This window comes from Dendrobates tinctorius, unplaced genomic scaffold (assembly GCF_039654945.1).
Source record: "Dendrobates tinctorius isolate UK_male_01 unplaced genomic scaffold, ASM3965494v1 ptg000171l, whole genome shotgun sequence".
Taxonomy (NCBI): domain Eukaryota; kingdom Metazoa; phylum Chordata; class Amphibia; order Anura; family Dendrobatidae; genus Dendrobates; species Dendrobates tinctorius.
In genome coordinates this window covers 20,850,051-20,864,267 of record NW_027361838.1, presented here as the reverse complement: position 1 = coordinate 20,864,267, position 14,217 = coordinate 20,850,051, and the positions used below count along the sequence as shown (strand labels likewise).

The 14,217-nt window shown below is 51.2% G+C and overlaps 2 protein-coding genes and 1 long non-coding RNA gene across 8 annotated transcripts in view; 1 reads left to right on the top strand and 2 right to left on the bottom strand.

Moving 5' to 3' along the window:
* Nucleotides 1-2,435, bottom strand: part of ANKRD12 (ankyrin repeat domain 12) — a 178,687-nt gene extending 176,252 nt beyond the window's left edge. For 2 of the 6 annotated variants that reach the window (XM_073550952.1, XM_073550951.1), the window contains exon 1: nucleotides 1,807-2,161. The gene's annotated coding sequence lies outside the window, so the exon portion shown is untranslated. The other 4 variants (XM_073550954.1, XM_073550953.1, XM_073550950.1 and 1 more) reach the window with 4 other exon arrangements.
* LOC141053842 (uncharacterized) lies at nucleotides 2,361-13,859 on the top strand. Its single transcript, XR_012221277.1, has 2 exons — nucleotides 2,361-2,421; nucleotides 13,452-13,859. It is a non-coding gene; the product is annotated as an uncharacterized lncRNA (long non-coding RNA).
* An 11-nt stretch (nucleotides 13,860-13,870) lies between these two features.
* The window catches only part of NDUFV2 (NADH:ubiquinone oxidoreductase core subunit V2), a 41,533-nt gene continuing 41,186 nt past the window's right edge, over nucleotides 13,871-14,217 (bottom strand). Inside the window, exon 8 of the mRNA XM_073550957.1 lies at nucleotides 13,871-14,033. Within this exon, the coding sequence (XP_073407058.1) occupies nucleotides 13,940-14,033 (94 nt within the window). The 3' untranslated portion in view covers nucleotides 13,871-13,939. The remainder of the gene's footprint in view (nucleotides 14,034-14,217) is intronic.

Genomic DNA, 14,217 nt, shown 5'->3' with positions numbered 1-14,217 from the left:
GGTGGAGTAGTAAACTTCTTGCCAGATGATATCAAAGCCAAGTAGGGCACTACAGCAGAAGACAGAAGCAAACAAGAGGCGATGCCATGTCAACCTGCCTCCAGCGAGATTACTGCGAGGATGTGCCATTTCTTATTTTCTATGCAGCATTCATGCCTGGGTTTGCATTGTCTCCGAATGCTCGCCTGTGGAGAGCGAAGGAACACACCCCCTTCTTCCTACTAGCTTTATATCATACCACTGTCAGATATATGGACCCACTGCCTAGAAAAAAAAAAAAAAAAGGTTTACAAAAATGAAATAATACACCCCCTCCAGTACTGGGTGCTCCAGTCTGAATGCTGTAACCTTTTTATTAAGAACAGGTAATGTTATTAATTTGTGTTCCGTCTGAGACACCCAGACCGGCCAAATGCTGACACGAAGCACTTTATTCTGCTTTGTGATTGATGTGATAAAAGGGAAAGTAAAAGCACAAAACGTTAAAAGGTTGGACTGAAGCTGTATGTAGCCTGGAGGAATGACAATGCAGGCAGCTGGGCAGTGACACATCCAGCAGTGGGAATTCAGCCACAACAAATCATACCATGGGTGCCAACGCAAGCCGCCTCCCCAGTGGAGGGCCACGGCAGCCAGTGCTACCCACCACCAATCCAATGGGAAGGTGGTGGGCTTGCGCTGGTCGCCATTGCCTCCCCCCACGGGGAGATTCCAGGGAGGGACCATGGTGGTCCACGATGGCCAGCGAACACTGTCGTCACCACAAGTGGGTAGGGCCATGACAGCAAGCGAAACCCACCACCACTCCCATGGGAAGGTGGTGGGCTTGTGCTGGTCGTCATTGTCTCCCCCACGGGGAGATTCCGGGGAGGGACCATGGTGATCCGCGGTGGTCAGCGAACACCGCCGCCACCACAAGGTGGTAGGGCCACAACGGCCAGAGAAAACCACAACCACCACCACAGGGGGGTTAGGGCACAACGGCCAATGAAAACTGCCACTACACCGGAGGGGGCCACGACGGCCAGGGAAAACCGCTGCCACCACAACCATCCCAGGGGGCCACGACTGCCAACGAAGACCGCCTCCACCAGCCAGCAAAATACACCGCTACCCCAGGGGGAGGAGGGCCACGGCCGCCAGCAAAAGCCGCCACAAGCTAGGTGGGGCTACGACAGTAGTCACAAGCCACCACCTCCTCCATGGGGGTCATAGCAGATAGCTAGTTGGTGTGAACCGATTTGCACAACCTGGTCTACTGGCTTCATCTGTGATTTGTGACGTCTGGACATGAGCACCGAGAACCACTTCTTACCTGTGGCATCCGGGGGTCTTCTTGCAATTAGCCAAACATAAGTGAATCACAAAATTGCAACAATTACATTGTGCCAATCCAGCTAGTCATAAGAATACCCATGGGTGACGCCAGAGGCAGATGTCAGGGATCCCATCCAGAGGGCACACATTACTGACATGGTTGCTGGACAACTGTAGGGCCAGCACAAGCCACCGTCACACCGCAGTGCCCGGCACAGCTCAGCCCACAGAGGGGTCACTGCCCCCGCCATAGTGGGGGGGTAACACTACAGGGGTGGCCCTGACACCACCAGGGGCTGTCAGTGTGGCTCAGAGCCACGGCCAGTCTACATGCTGACACCTGAGGGGGCACTGCCACACACTATGCCCGGGCACAGGACGCACCGAGGCACAGTGAGCTGCGGCGCACACCACCACTGCCCTGTCTGCCGCCCCTGACATTCCCGGCCTAGGCTCCCGCCGCTCCCATGTGACCCGTCGGCCCCTTACCTGCTGACGGCCGTTATCTGTATCCTGCCACACACTGAAGACCGTGTCGGTGTGAGAAGCGGGGCGCACAGCGCTGACTCCCCGGTGTCTCCTCACGGCAGCGCTCACACCCCTCTTCTTCCGCCGCCCTCCCCCTCACTACACGCTCCCCGCACACAGCCCTCGGCGACCTGCAGCGGATTGGACGACGCGCGGCAGACCACGTGATGCCAGGCCGGCGGAGCGGGATTGGAGCAGCTGTGGGTGGAGTTTCAGCGAGCTGTCACTCACAAGGCGCACACAGCGCAGCCGAGCCTGCACGTATAGAGCGGCGGGCCGTGTGACAATGGGACGTGCAGCTGTCATCGCTACCAAAGGGGGCGCTGCAGCGTCCAGCACAGCACACAGTAATCTGTCAGTGTCTGGCCCATCCCCCACTCACGTCCTGGCTGCCACAGATAACGCACTTCTGCATGACTCCTCCCTCCACACGTCACGGACAGGCGGGATCCGTCGTTACAAGCTGGCACTTGGAAACAGACCTGCCGCCTGTGATTGGCTGCTGGGCCACTGCTGTCATCCAGGGATGGCTGTGCCTAGAGGAAGGTTCTCGAAAGCGGAGGAGGGAGAGCGCTGGTATGAGGTGTCGGATGCTGCCAGCGACTGCCCAGTCTTCTTCCTCTCCGGCCATCCGATTCTGTTTGCTGTCTTGTGTGTGTAGTACGGGGGTCGCCATTGTTGGTGTCGCCTTCACTATTGTGATGGCGCAGTGAGTATTGTCCCATAGAGGCCTCGGGCGCGTGCGCGAACTCTAGGAAGGGTTAATGACGTCACTTGCGGCACTGACGCAACCAGCTGTTGTTTTGACAGCGACTGTTATTGAGGTGATAACGTGTGCGACTGTGAACCGCCGGCAGAGGGCGACCTTCTGTGGTGGCAAAGAGCGATAGCTTGTAACTATGGCAACTGTGATCGTTCTCACTGGATCCTGCCGGTGATCTTGGTGCCTGCTGATTGCAGTGCACTGGTGTCTGCTTCGTGGCGTCAGCGGTGTGATCATTGATTGAAATTTCATATCTGTGAGCATGTACACTGTGAGGCGGGTGTAGGAGCGTGAAGTACGTGTAATAGTGGAGGCGAGTACAGGAGCGTGAGGCTGGTGTAATAGCATGAGGCGGGTACAGAAGTGTTAGGCTGGAGTAATAGCGTCAGGCGGGTACAGAAGTGTTAGGCTGGTGTAATAGCGTCAGGCGGGCACAGGAGCGTGAGGTTGGTGTAATAGCATGAGGCGAGTACAGGAGCGTGAGGTTGGTGTAATAGCGTCAGGCGAGTACAGAAGTGTTAGGCTGGTGTAATAGCGTCAGGCGGGTACAGAAGTGTTAGGCTGGTGTAATAGCGTCAGGCGGGCACAGGAGCGTGAGGTTGGTGTAATAGCGTCAGGCGGGCACAGGAGCGTGAGGTTGGTGTAATAGCGTCAGGCGGGCACAGGAGCGTGAGGCCGGTGTAATAGCGTCAGGCGGGCACAGGAGCGTGAGGCCGGTGTAATAGCGTCAGGCGGGCACAGGAGCGTGAGGCCGGTGTAATAGCGTCAGGCGGGCACAGGAGCGTGAGGCCGGTGTAATAGCGTCAGGCGGGCACAGGAGCGTGAGGCCGGTGTAATAGCGTCAGGCGGGCACAGGAGCGTGAGGCCGGTGTAATAGCGTCAGGCGGGCACAGGAGCGTGAGGCCGGTGTAATAGCGTCAGGCGGGCACAGGAGCGTGAGGCCGGTGTAATAGCGTCAGGCGGGCACAGGAGCGTGAGGCCGGTGTAATAGCGTCAGGCGGGCACAGGAGCGTGAGGCCGGTGTAATAGCGTCAGGCGAGTACAGGAGCGTGAGGCCGGTGTAATAGCGTCAGGCGGGCACAGGAGCGTGAGGCCGGTGTAATAGCGTCAGGCGGGTACAGGAGCGTGAGGCCGGTGTAATAGCGTCAGGCGGGTACAGGAGCGTGAGGCCGGTGTAATAGCGTCAGGCGGGTACAGGAGCGTGAGGCCGGTGTAATAGCGTCAGGCGGGCACAGGAGCGTGAGGCCGGTGTAATAGCGTCAGGCGGGTACAGGAGCGTGAGGCCGGTGTAATAGCGTCAGGCGGGTACAGGAGCGTGAGGCTGGTGTAATAGCGTCAGGCGGGTACAGGAGCGTGAGGCTGGTCTGACACTGAAGTTGGTGTAATGGCGTGAGGCTGGTCTGACACTGAGGCTGGTGTAATGGCGTCAGGCGGGTACAGGAGTGTTAGGCTGGTGTCATAGCGTCAGGCAGGTACAGGAGCGTGAGACTGGTGTAATAGCGTGAGGCGGGTACAGGAGCGTGAGGCTGGTGTAATAGCGTCAGGCGGGTACAGGAGTGTGAAGTAGGTGTAATAGTGTGAGGTGGGTACAGGAGCGTGAGGCTGGTCTGACACTGAGGTTGGTGTAATGGCGTGAGGCTGGTCTGGCACTGAGGCAGGTGTAATGGCGTGAGGCTGGTCTGACACTATGAGGCTGGTGTAATGGCGTGAGGCTGGTCTGACACTGAGACTGGTGTAATGGCGTGAGGCTGGTCTGACACTGAGACTGGTGTAATGGCGTGAGGCTGGTCTGACACTGAGACTGGTGTAATGGCGTGAGGCTGGTCTGACACTGAGGCTGGTGTAATGGTGTGAGGCTGTTCTGACACTGAGGTTGGTGTAATGGTGTGAGGCTGTTCTGACACTGTGAGGTTGGTGTAATGGTGTGAGGCTGTTCTGACACTGAGGTTGGTCTGACACAGACTGGTGTAATGGCGTGAGGCTGGTCTGACACTGAGACTGGTGTAATGGTGTGAGGCTGGTGTAATGGTGTGAGGCTGGTCTGACTGTGAGGCTGGTGTAATGGTGTGAGGCTGTTCTGACACTGAGGCTGGTGTAATGGCGTAAGGCTGGTCTGACACTGAGACTGGTGTAATGGCGTGAGACTGGTGTAATGGCGTGAGACTGGTGTAATGGCGTGAGACTGGTGTAATGGTGTGAGACTGGTGTAGTGGTGTGAGACTGGTCTGACTGTGAGGCTGGTGTAATGGTGTGAGGCTGGTCTGACACTGTGAGGCTGGTCTGACACTGAGACTGGTGTAATGGCGTGAGGCTGGTCTGACACTGTGAGGCAGGTGTAATGGCGTGAGGCAGGTGTAATGGCGTGAGGCTGGTCTGACACTGAGGCTGGTGTAATGGCGTGAGGCTGATCTGACACTGTGAGGCAGGTGTAATGGCGTGAGGCTGATCTGACACTGTGAGGCAGGTGTAATGGCGTGAGGCTGGTCTGACACTGTGAGGCTGGTGTAATGGTGTGAGGCTAGTCTGACTCTGTGAGGCAGGTGTAATGGTGTGAGGCTGGTCTGACACTGTGAGGCAGGTGTACTGGCGTGAGGCTGGTCTGACACTGAGGCTGGTGTAATGACGTGAGGCTGGTCTGACACTGATGCTGGTGTAATGGCGTGAGGCTGGTCTGACACTGAGACTGGTGTAATGGCGTGAGGCTGGTCTGACACTGTGAGGCTGGTGTAATGGTGTGAGGCTGTTCTGACACTGAGACTGGTGTAATGGCGTGAGGCTGTTCTGACACAGACTGGTGTAATGGCGTAAGGCTGGTCTGACACAGACTGGTGTAATAGCGTCAGGCGGGCACAGGAGCATGAGGTGGGTACAGGAGCGTGAGACTGGTGTAATAGTGTCAGGAGGGTACAGGAGCGTGAGGCTGGTGTAATAGCGTCAGGCGGGCACAGGCGCGTAAGGCTGGTGTAATAGCGTCAGGCGGGTACAGGAGTGTGAAGTAGGTGTAATAGTGTGAGGCGGGTACAGGAGCCTGAGGCTGGTGTAATGGCGTGAGGCTGGTCTGACACTGAGGCTGGTGTAATGGCGTGAGGCTGGTCTGACACTGAGGCTGGTGTAATGGCGTGAGGCTGGTCTGACACTGTGAGGCTGGTCTGACACTGTGAGGCTGGTCTGACACTGTGAGGCTGGTCTGACACTGATGCTAGTGTAATGGCGTGAGGCTGGTCTGACACTGAGGCTGGTGTAATGGCCTGAGGCTGGTGTAATGGCGTGAGGCTGGTCTGACACTGAGACTGGTGTAATGGCGTGAGGCTGGTCTGACACTGAGGCTGGTGTAATGGTGTGAGGCTGTTCTGACACTGAGACTGGTGTAATGGCGTGAGGCTGGTCTTACACTTTGAGACTGGTGTAATGGTGTGAGGCTGGTCTTACACTTTGAGACTGGTGTAATGGCGTAAGGCTGGTCTGACACAGACTGGTGTAATAGCGTCAGGCGGGCACAGGAGCATGAGGCGGGTACAGGAGCGTGAGACTGGTGTAATAGTGTCAGGAGGGTACAGGAGCGTGAGGCTGGTGTAATAGCGTCAGGCGGGCACAGGCGCGTAAGGCTGGTGTAATAGCGTCAGGCGGGTACAGGAGTGTGAAGTAGGTGTAATAGTGTGAGGCGGGTACAGGAGCCTGAGGCTGGTCTGACACTGAGGCAGGTGTAATGGCGTGAGGCTGGTCTGACACTGAGGCTGGTGTAATGGCGTGAGGCTGGTCTGACACTGAGACTGGTGTAATGGCGTGAGGCTGGTCTGACACTGAGACTGGTGTAATGGCGTGAGGCTGGTCTGACATTGAGACTGGTGTAATGGCGTGAGGCTGGTCTGACATTGTGAGGCTGGTGTAATGGCATGAGGCTGGTCTGACACTGAGACTGCTGTAATGACGTGAGGCTGGTCTGACACTGAGGCTGGTGTAATGGCGTGAGGTTGGTCTGACACTGTGAGACTGCTGTAATGGCGTGAGGCTGGTCTGACACTGAGGCTGGTGTAATGGCGTGAGGCTGGTTGACACTGAGGCTGGTGTAATGGCGTGAGGCTGGTCTGACACTGAGGCTGGTGTAATGGCGTGAGGCTGGTCTGACACTGAGGCTGGTGTAATGGCGTGAGGCTGGTCTGACACTGTGAGGCTGGTCTGACACTGTGAGGCTGGTCTGACACTGTGAGGCTGGTCTGACACTGTGAGGCTGGTCTGACACCGTGAGGCTGGTCTGACACCGAGACTGGTGTAATGGCGTGAGGCTGGTCTGACATTGTGAGGCTGGTGTAATGGTGTGAGGCTGGTCTGACACTGTGAGACTGCTGTAATGGCGTGAGGCTGGTCTGACACTGTGAGAATGGTGTAATGGCGTGAGGCTGGTCTGACACTGTGAGAATGGTGTAATGGCGTGAGGCTGGTCTGACACTGTGAGGCTGGTGTAATAGTGTGAGGCTGTTCTGACACTGTGAGACTGGTGTGAGGCTGGTGTAATGGCGTGAGGCTGGTCTGACACTGAGGCAGGTGTAATATTGTGAGACTGGTAATGGTGTGAGGCTGGTCTGACACTGTGAGAATGGTGTAATGGCGTGAGGCTGATATGACACTGTGAGACTGGTGTAATGGCGTGAGGCTGGTCTGACACTGAGAATGGTGTAATGGCGTGAGGCTGGTCTGACACTGAGAATGGTGTAATGGCGTGAGGCTGGTCTGACACTGAGAATGGTGTAATGGCGTGAGGCTGGTCTGACACTGAGAATGGTGTAATGGCGTGAGGCTGGTCTGACATTGAGAATGGTGTAATGGCGTGAGGCTGGTCTGACATTATGAGGCTGGTGTAATGGCGTGAGGCTGGTCTGACACTGAGAATGGTGTAATGGCGTGAGGCTGGTCTGACACTGAGAATGGTGTAATGGCGTGAGGCTGGTCTGACATTATGAGGCTGGTGTAATGGCGTGAGGCTGGTCTGACACTGAGAATGGTGTAATGGGGCGTGAGGCTGGTCTGACACTGACGCTGGTGTGATACTCGATGTCCGGCCGATCTTACAGGTGAGCACTTTCGGTGGAGTTGTCCGTTAGCCTAAGGCTGTGTGCACACGCTGCGGATTCCGCTGCGGATTAATCCGCACGGATTTTGCAAAAACCGCAGATAATCCGCAGGTCCAAAGACCTGCGGATTATCTGCGGTTTTGCCTGCAGTTTGGTCCTGCGGATTCACTATCTCCACAATGGTGGAGATAGGAACCCGCAGCGGTTTCCGCAGAAAGAATTGACATGCAATTCTTTCTGCGGATTCAAAACCGCAGCAAATCCGCGCGTTTTTTTCCGCAGCGTCGGCACAGCGTTTTTTTTCCCATTCAAATGAATGGTACTGTACACCGCAGCTAAAACTGCTGCGTGTCCGCAGCGGCCAAAACCGCTGCGGAAACGCAGCGGAATCCGCAGCGTGTGCACACAGCCTAACAGAAGATCTGTGGGAACAATGTGCACACGGTGCGTATTCTGCTTTGGAATTTTCTGCACAGATTTTACTAAATCCGCAGGTCAAATGACCTGCATTTTTCCTGCGGATTTCCCCTGCAGTTTTCCACCTGCGGATTTCTAGAATGGAGCAGGTGGAAAACTGCAACAAAACCGCACAAAAGAAGTGACATGCTGCTGCTTTTTTCATTCCGCAGCAAATCTGAACAGAAAAAAACGCAGCATGTGCACTGCGGATTTTGTTTTACATAGGCTATAATGCTACTGTACATCACATGCAGTTTTGCTGCGAAGCTGCAGGGCCAAATCCGCTGCGGATCTGCAGCAGAATGTGCACAGAGCCTAAGGTCAGAATCAATTCTCTTCCTCATCTGTTTTGGTCCTACAATTAGCCCCTTCTGCAGCCTAAAGCGACCCATCCTACAGCCCCTGGTTACACATGAGGAGTGTGTATAAACGGGTCTGATCAGATATTTGGGATGCATTTGCTGGACAAGCTTTTAACCCTATAGTTAAACACCACACGGACCATACAGCATACTGCCATGGCTTAGCAATGCGGTTTCCATTTGTGTGGTACGTACAGCAGAAGCTCACAATAAACCCACATACATGGATGTTCCAATCATCTGACCACTGCAGTCAATTACAGGCATAAAGGGGATTTTGTCTACTTGGACAAGCCCTTCTTATAGAAGAACTAACAAAAACCGGTATGACTTTAACCCTTCTTAGTATGTCTATAGTGTAAGTGCAATAAAATGGTTACCAAGTGCCATCTTCCCCGGTTCCCAGCACTGCTCCGGTCCTCTTCTGAATCACATGGCTGAAATTTCAACTTATTAGACTATACAGGGGTCAGAAGAGGACCGAAGTGGCTCTGGAATCTGGGGTGGGCGGCAGTCAGTGAGTATTTGAATGCACCTATACTTTACATGTTTAGGATGTATTTTTGTTGGGTTTTTTTTTTTTAAATGAAACAGTGCCCCATGTACAATGAAACCATATACTCACCTGGACCGGCGCCGTTCCAATGTTGTCAGCACTCGTCTGCATATTATGTGATCTGAATAGTGAACAGCATGGGCAAAGTGAAATGTGAGCGCTGCATCCCATCCGCGGCGAGTGCTGGCTGCCAGGAGAATATGTGGTGCTTTAATTTTACACTGAGCACTTAATAATGTGTTGTCCAAGTAGTGAGCAACCTCTGACCACCAGGGATGTCATCACTGCCTGTCTCAGTGCAGATCACTGGTGCAACCCTCGGGGTTATTTTTGCCAGATTGTATTTATCTTTTTAACCATTCTTGCCAGAGAAACCTTGTGTAGAGGTTGAACACAATATTTAAAAAAATCCATTCAGAATGCTTTAACATTAGTAAATAATACTCGCCTCTCCATTGGCCACTGCTCTCGCTGTACTTCCAGTTCAAAGATGCATGTGAGTGTTGCACGATCACGCCCCTGATTGGCTGCAGTGGTCACATGTCTGTATCTTTGTTTTTTTGATTGGTCCAAACTGACATGCGATGTTTTTCTAAGCAAGAACCAAACACCTTGAGAGATCTTTAGTAGCAAAAATACAAAAAATGGTCAAAAATTTGGCATCCTCAGAGCACTTTGTATTTGCATAGGGAAAAAATAGCAGGAAACCCTCAGTCTCCATAAAGCTCCTTCTTTGTACTTTCATTACGGACATGCTTTCATTTGTGAAAAGACAGAACCATTCAGAAAACTTGTGTTGGGTCCAACAGTCCCATATGAGCATGATACTATATGGAGCATGGCGGGCAGAGTGCCTGTGCCAACCCTGGGGGCTGCACAGATCAATGAAAATACTGTGTGCTCTGCTTCCTCTTCAGTGGGAGGAATCGGGGACTGGCATTACATATAGACGTCTGCTTTTATGATCTGCTTCATTTATTTCCCTAATGCATCTAAAATGTAAAGCTGGCAAGAAAAAGCAGGACAGATTTGTTCTTGTGTGCGACTAGTCCAGTCTGTAGCAGTTTGCTTAGTTCTCCTTCACACACACTGCTACTAGTTTTTTTTTAAGCAGCACTCCAACATGATTTCAGCGCTGGAGTGGTGCCACTAATGTACTCATCAGCCGCTGTCTTCAGCTGTTCCTGCACCGTCATCTTGTGACCGCGACTTCCAACTGACCGGAAGTCAGAGCTAACGGTCACAAGCTCTCTGTGCAAGCCTATGAGATCCATGCTCTGGTCCTCATCGACTTGCATTGGGGTTGTGACTTCCGTTTCACACAGCAAACACTGGAGAAAATAATCAGGTCACAACCCGCAGAAGACCGACCAGAGCGGAGCCGATAGCAGATGAATACGGCGGCTGGTAAGCATAAGATTAGGGGCAGGAAACTTAGATTGGTTGCGTCATTCTATACATAAAACACTGTAGTTGGGCTTTAATCATTTTTTATGTTTTTTTTTTTATCCTGTACATGCATGTGTTTTGTGGTACGAAAATGTAAGGAATATGTGCTATCTTCGTGACATCCTGATTTTGGATCAACCCCCAAAATTTGCCTAAAAACAAACACACACAGGAAACTCACCATTCTGGAAACTGGAGTCAATTCAATAGCAGCTGGAGGTCAGCCGATGGGTGCTGTACTTGCTGCTGATTTTGGAAAAGGAAAAAGTGTTTCCGGCTCATCCATGCCGGTAATAAAATCAAATTTTATTATTCGGTTAAAAGCAGAAACCTCACAACCTGCCGCGTTACTGGAGTACTAGGACGCCCTTATTCATAGGATACCGTCAGAGTCTGAGGTCTCCGTTTTTAACCAATTAATGAAAGTTGATTTTATTACCTGGATGGATGAGCCGGAAACGCCCTTTGTCCTTTTGCTCTACATTTACTATTGGTTACTTTTAGATAACTGGGTCTGAGCTCCCTGTTCACCCAATAGTTAGGCATGGCAATTGTTGGAAATTGTGCATATGAATAGCGCTGTATGTCTTTATTTCTAACATCAAGCCTGTAGCATATGTCTGATCCTTATTATTCCGCATCTACATAGACCTTTAAAGGGAATCTGTCAGCAGGTTTTTGCTATGTAAGCTGAAGACTGCATGCTGTAGGGGTTAGCACACAGATTTCAACAATGCCTCTTATTAAGCTCTATGGTTTTGATTACTTGTAAGGATTGTTTAGCACCAGGAGCTTATCATTGCTGGACACAACTCCTGGCCAACTCCGCCTCCTCCTTTGATAAGCAGCTCACTGTCTATGGCTATATAGACAGAGCATGAGTCTCGTGCTTTCTCAGCTCTGCTGCATTGCTAAACCTAAAAACTTTGTGTCAGAAATGTTTGCATTGTAAGGAGAGGACCTGGCGAGTAGGAAAAGCAGAGACCATTCCCACCCCCAAAACAGCCGTCAATTTTAGGGTTGGGGCTGGTCTCTGTTCTCCCTGCTCACACGCTTACAGGTTTCAGGGTGGGGGCAAAGGCTGCAGCAGCTGGCCCCTGATGATGTCTCGATAGTGAATCCCACATGTCATCAAATCAGATGTATAAAAATAAAAAAGCAGAGAGGCAACGATAGGCACTTTAAGTATATTATTACATTAATTAGACATTTAGGATTAAATCCATGGTAGTTTCAGACCACTCCTTAGTGCTACAGCGAACTTAAGGTTGCACATGGCCCGATACCACCTGCAAAGCTCCACTTTTCGGAAGGCCGCCATAAAAACGCCAAAAGTCGGTACATGATTGTGCGCTATTGTGAACTTTCTATGCTAGTAAAGTGTAAATTACAACATGAATATCACAGATCTCAGTGTGACCACCCCAGCATGGCGGCAGCAGCAGCTTTAGTGCTGCTATTTGCAGTACATGTGCAGCTTTCCCTTGGCTCAGATCAGTGCTGCCAGTGTACCAGTGCCTCTGCAGTGTGTGGGAGGAAAGAACGAACCCCAGGGGATTTCCCAGCCTCACTTGTACTGAGAGACAGCGCTGTGTGCACACTGCCGATTAGCTGCGGGTTACATGAGCACAGCTCCCATACACAATAGAGGCAAGGGGGGATTTAACCTATTTGAATCGATGCAGTGCATATATAATTATCATGAGAAGTACGGTACATGATGTCTGGATCAGACTCAGGAGCTCCAAACGTGGCATATGCCTGCTTACCTCATGTAGGTGGATGCTTTTTCTGTTTGTCCCAGTAATTACTATGGATGAATTAACCGACCAATATTCTTTTCCACATAGACCCCCTCATCCCTCTTTAAAAAATATTAGGGAATATTAGAATAGGTCATGAAATAGCAGGCAGCTCCTGCACCTTTATGCAATGGGGACAGTCAGACCTGCAAAGTGGCAGCTATCCAACTTGGATTAAAAAAAAATTGGGCTTGCTGATCAATGACTTAATTATCCCGCACAGTGAACACTATACCTAAAAATTCAAGAAATGCTGTGTTTTGGGTTTTTTTTAATGCACAAATTTTAATGTACACAGTGAGCACGATCAGATACTCCACGTGTACAATCTATCTAGAGTCGTACTTATGGAGCACACACCACAGGCAATATTTGCTTCCTTCCCCTACACACCACAGGCAATATTTGCTTCCTTCCCCTACTCTCCCTGATTATTGTACTCGACGTCCCCTCCTGCTTCCTTGTACTCCACGTCCCCTCCTGCTCTCCCTGATTATTGTACTCCACGTCCCCCTCCTGCTCTCCCTGATTATTGTACTCCACGTCCCCTCCTGCTCTCCCGGATTATTGTACTTCACGTCCCCTCCTGCTCTCCCTGATTATTGTACTCCACGTCCCCCTCCTGCTCTCCCTGATTATTGTACTCCACGTCCCCTCCTGCTCTCCCGGATTATTGTACTCCACGTCCCCTCCTGCTCTCCCGGATTATTGTACTCCACGTCCCCTCCTGCTCTCCCGGAATATTGTACTCCACGTCCCCTCCTGCTCTCCCGGATTATTGTACTTCACGTTCCCTCCTGCTCTCCCTGATTATTGTACTTCACGTCCCCTCCTGCTCTCCCTGATTATTGTACTCCACGTCCCCTCCTGCTCTCCCTGATTATTGTACTCCACGTCCCCTCCTGCTCTCCCTGATTATTGTACTCCACGTCCCCTCCTGCTCTCCCGGATTATTGTACTCCACGTCCCCTCCTGCTCTCCCGAATTATTGTACTCCACGTCCCCTCCTGCATCCTTCTCTTGCTCTCCCTGATCATTGTGCCCTTGATCCACTCTTGCTTCCTCCGATGATCTGCATTGCAGGTTCAGATTACAGTCTGCCAGTTGAATACTTTTGTTATATCTGATTCATATCTATCCTTTTAGATGCTGTTCTTATATAACCAGTTTTCATGTCCTGTCCTCTTCTCAATGGTAAGATGTTTCTTCTGTTTGAAACTATAAATTGTACATTTAATAAATGTTACTTTATACTTTACTTTGTGTCCCCGTAGTTTCTGTCTGGAGTAATGAATTTAAAGACTCGGGCATGGAAGAAGTAAGCTAAGTATTCACTGAGGAAGCGTGGATTACACCGTAAGAACATCAATCCTCCAAATTAGCCACTTGGCTTTGTAGGAACCTGGCATAATGCACTGCAAAATGTAATTGTTCCCTTTACTGCCGATATTGAAATCTCATGCTTAGCTAGTAAATGGTCTCAAACACCATATCACCTATTCTCAAAAGGTTGGATAACCCTTTTAAATAAAATAGATCATAATCACAAAACGAGTTCAAGTATATAGTTTCATAATATAACTTTATTAATGTTTAGTTTTGCAAATAGATACCTTTATTCTATTGTATACAGTTCAGAGGTCTGCCCTAACACCAAAACCAGGTCCTGGTGGGGGTCCGGTCAGAGAGGTTAGTCCTCCAGAGGGCTCACATGAGTACCTGCCATTTCTGTAAAGAAAATACACAAAACAATTAAGCCACTATACTGTCTTAGGTGCCAATGTATGTGAAAGCTAGAATATCGTAATATAACCCATTCGCTGTGAAATGTGCAGCAGTGGAGGATTTTCCATTAAGACCTCAACAGTTCAGGATGTGCAGCGTTCATACGTTACACTTATTCCCTAGGCAC